General features: G+C 36.0%; 1 protein-coding gene across 1 annotated transcript; it reads right to left on the bottom strand.

Moving 5' to 3' along the window:
- Positions 1 to 1,032: 1,032 nt before the first annotated feature.
- On the bottom strand, positions 1,033 to 2,501 carry LOC116164753. Its single transcript, XM_031478973.1, has 2 exons — positions 2,009 to 2,501; positions 1,033 to 1,953 (listed from the first exon to the last, which is right to left on the bottom strand). Exons 1-2 carry the CDS (start codon positions 2,202 to 2,204, stop codon positions 1,088 to 1,090), a joined length of 1,062 nt encoding a protein of 353 aa, XP_031334833.1. The 5' UTR covers positions 2,205 to 2,501; the 3' UTR covers positions 1,033 to 1,087.
- Between the last annotated feature and the right edge of the window lie 442 nt (positions 2,502 to 2,943).

The following is a 2,943-nucleotide window of genomic DNA, read 5'->3' on the forward strand; positions in this document are numbered from 1 at the left end:
GGTTTATTTGGAAAAAGTGCTTGTCTTGATCACTTCTATGGCCCATTTTTTTTACATACGGTCCTGTAACACGCTGTATAATCTGACTGATTCTGACTACACTCGACTTACCGAGTAATTTCACGGTCGTTACTTTTTCATACTGGTTCGAGAAAGACTTCTACACCTAAAAGTGTGACAAAATCGCATCTTACACAGATGACAGGAGAAAAAATGAACGTTACAACCGGTGTAATTGGTAGTATTTTTTGAGCATACCGTTTCACGTAAGAAATTATTAAAAGCTGAAATAAATAAATAATTGAGCGTTAAAAACGGGCTAAAAAACAAATAATTTAATAATCTGTTCAAGTATAAACGTGTTCGCATGTAGTATTGATCTCTAAGCAATTACAAATGGGTAGTGGAGTTTGGCAATACAGTCGATAAACACTAAAAACCGTAATTCGCGGATAAAGCATCGAGCCGATAAACGCGAAATATCAACTTGTCACAAACAGATAACGGAAAACCCAGTACGAGCAAGTACGATACAAAATTTCTTATTGTAAAGTGCTCTTTTTGTTTTATTTTTTCATGTCTTACCATCGTTGACAATTCTCGGCGAATGTTTCTACGCTCGTTTGGCTATGACAGGCACAGGCAAACCCTCTACATCTTACTAAAGAACCCATCTGAAAAAATAGTCCAAGCGCGAAACCCGACAATGCGAAAGAAAAGAAATCACAAAAATGTGGAGGTTTATAATTCCATTACACAAACGGATTCCTGCGCACTTTCAGCGATATTGGAAAATTCGATTCCTGTAATACTTGTAACACCTTGACGCGACAAACCAACAGTTCTATTATAATAGCTATCCCCGATCGTATAGCTTCCTATGCACTAATGAAACGTAAACACGGTCTCTTTACTCAAGTATACCGGGTGTCCACTCTCAAAGTCGAACATAGGGAATTAATATGTGTATTCAATTCGTAGTCTTTTGGCAATTATTTCTATAATACACCAATATAGTATGTTAGCAATAAAGGCTTCGAACGATTTTTATTAAAAATACACAAAAATACTAGTAAGGAAAAACAAATTAAAGTAAATATTCAAATAACCCCCCGTTTTGAGCTAAGCAATATCCCAGTCGGTTGTAAAAACTATTTCGCACATTCGCTAACTCCCTGTTAGTAATTAACGCGCATTCAGTAACTATAGCTTCTCTCAAAGAATTAATATCTGGGTGGCGTCTTTTATAAATTTTACTTTTAAGGTGTCCCCACAAGAAGAAGTCGCAAGGTGCCAAATCTGGAGATCTGGCTGGCCAATTTATGGTACCACTTCTACCAATCCAATGATTTGGAAATGAATTATTTAAAAAATGTCTAACGTTTAAACCAAAATGCGCAGGACAGCCGTCTTGTTGGAACCAGATCTCCTGATTTTCTCTTGCAACGTCTTCCAATGCGGGTCCTACCTTTGTTACCAAAAGATCTAAATAGGTTTCTGAATTTAAGTTTCCTTCAATTTCAAATGGGCCGATAATATTATGATTAAAAATCCCAGCCCAGATATTAATTTTTTGAGGATACTGAGTTCTGGTTGAAATATTAAGCCTAGGGTTTTCCTGAGCCCAATGACGTGTGTTTTGAACATTGGGTTCATTATTGAGGGTAAAGGTACACTCGTCTGTGAAGCATATCGACGATAGAAAGCGGCGATCGTTGTTAGCGCGCTCTTGTATCTCATAACAAAATGCACTCCTACTTTCTTCGTCAACATAAAAAATCTCTTGATGACATTGTGGTTTATAAGGGTGATATTTGTATTTCTTTAATATCATCCATACCCGCGACTTACATAAACCAGTTTCATGGGAAATTTGCCTCAAACTGTACGTTGGGTCTGCATTTATCATCGCCAAAACTTGCTCTTCTGTGCGGTCATCCCCTTGTCGATATCCTATGATATGATGTCATTTTAGAACATGTTTTAAAATAAAATTTGTAATGCTCACCACCCCTACTTTCTGATTCTACTGAAATATTTGCCTGATTTTCAAATTTTTCTACATATTTTTGTATGGTACTTGCTGATGGTATCGGTCTCGTATTAAACGCAACGGCAAACAAATCTCGAACTCTTCGCAAACTAACACCGCTATAAAAGGTTTTTACCATAAAAACTCTTTCTTCGTTGGTATAATTATTCATCTTTCCGTAAATTCAGTTTCACAAAAGCGTAAACGTCAAATTTTTATTGATAAACAAACTGTTTCAAGCCTACTATGTTTTGGAAAATACTGTCGAATTTTTAATCAAAACGATTTAAAATTTTTCATTACAATTTCAATTTTTAGTCTTGTTGTTAGTATCAGTGGATGCGCAATAATTTTCTCTTTCCAATGATACCATTACCTTTTCTGTAGAATAAGTTGGCGAGCAGAAATCCGCAAAAACGTTCAACTCCATGTTAAATCCCTATGTTCGAGTTTGAGAACGGACACACGGTATATGTTGGCTATCTACTCAAACAATACGTACATACATACGTTCATAGATATTTGTTAGATGTTATATTACATTACTTAGATAGTGTTAAATTAAGTTACCTCAATTTTGGAATACAGAAGCATTGCATACGTAAGATAAGGATTTGAATCATTAATATAAGAGAAGGCCAGCTACCCTCGCTACTCTACCCCGTGAGAATTTCCGAGGCACATGATTTCTTGTAGCTCTTTAGCTCTTACCATTTAATATCAAATTTCAGTTGTTTGCCAATTATCATTTACAGCATTACCCGGAAAATCCCAGAAAAACAAAGAAAAGCACATTTTTAGCGCATTTTTGCATATTTATTTGTAAAAAGTAGCTTTTAATCTCACTTTGGCTGGCTGGCTGGTTGGCTGGCAGCATATGTGGGCGCGTAGAAAAACTCTTGTAGAAAGGC

This window comes from Photinus pyralis, unplaced genomic scaffold, assembly GCF_008802855.1.
Source record: "Photinus pyralis isolate 1611_PpyrPB1 unplaced genomic scaffold, Ppyr1.3 Ppyr1.4_LG2, whole genome shotgun sequence".
NCBI lineage: Eukaryota > Metazoa > Arthropoda > Insecta > Coleoptera > Lampyridae > Photinus > Photinus pyralis.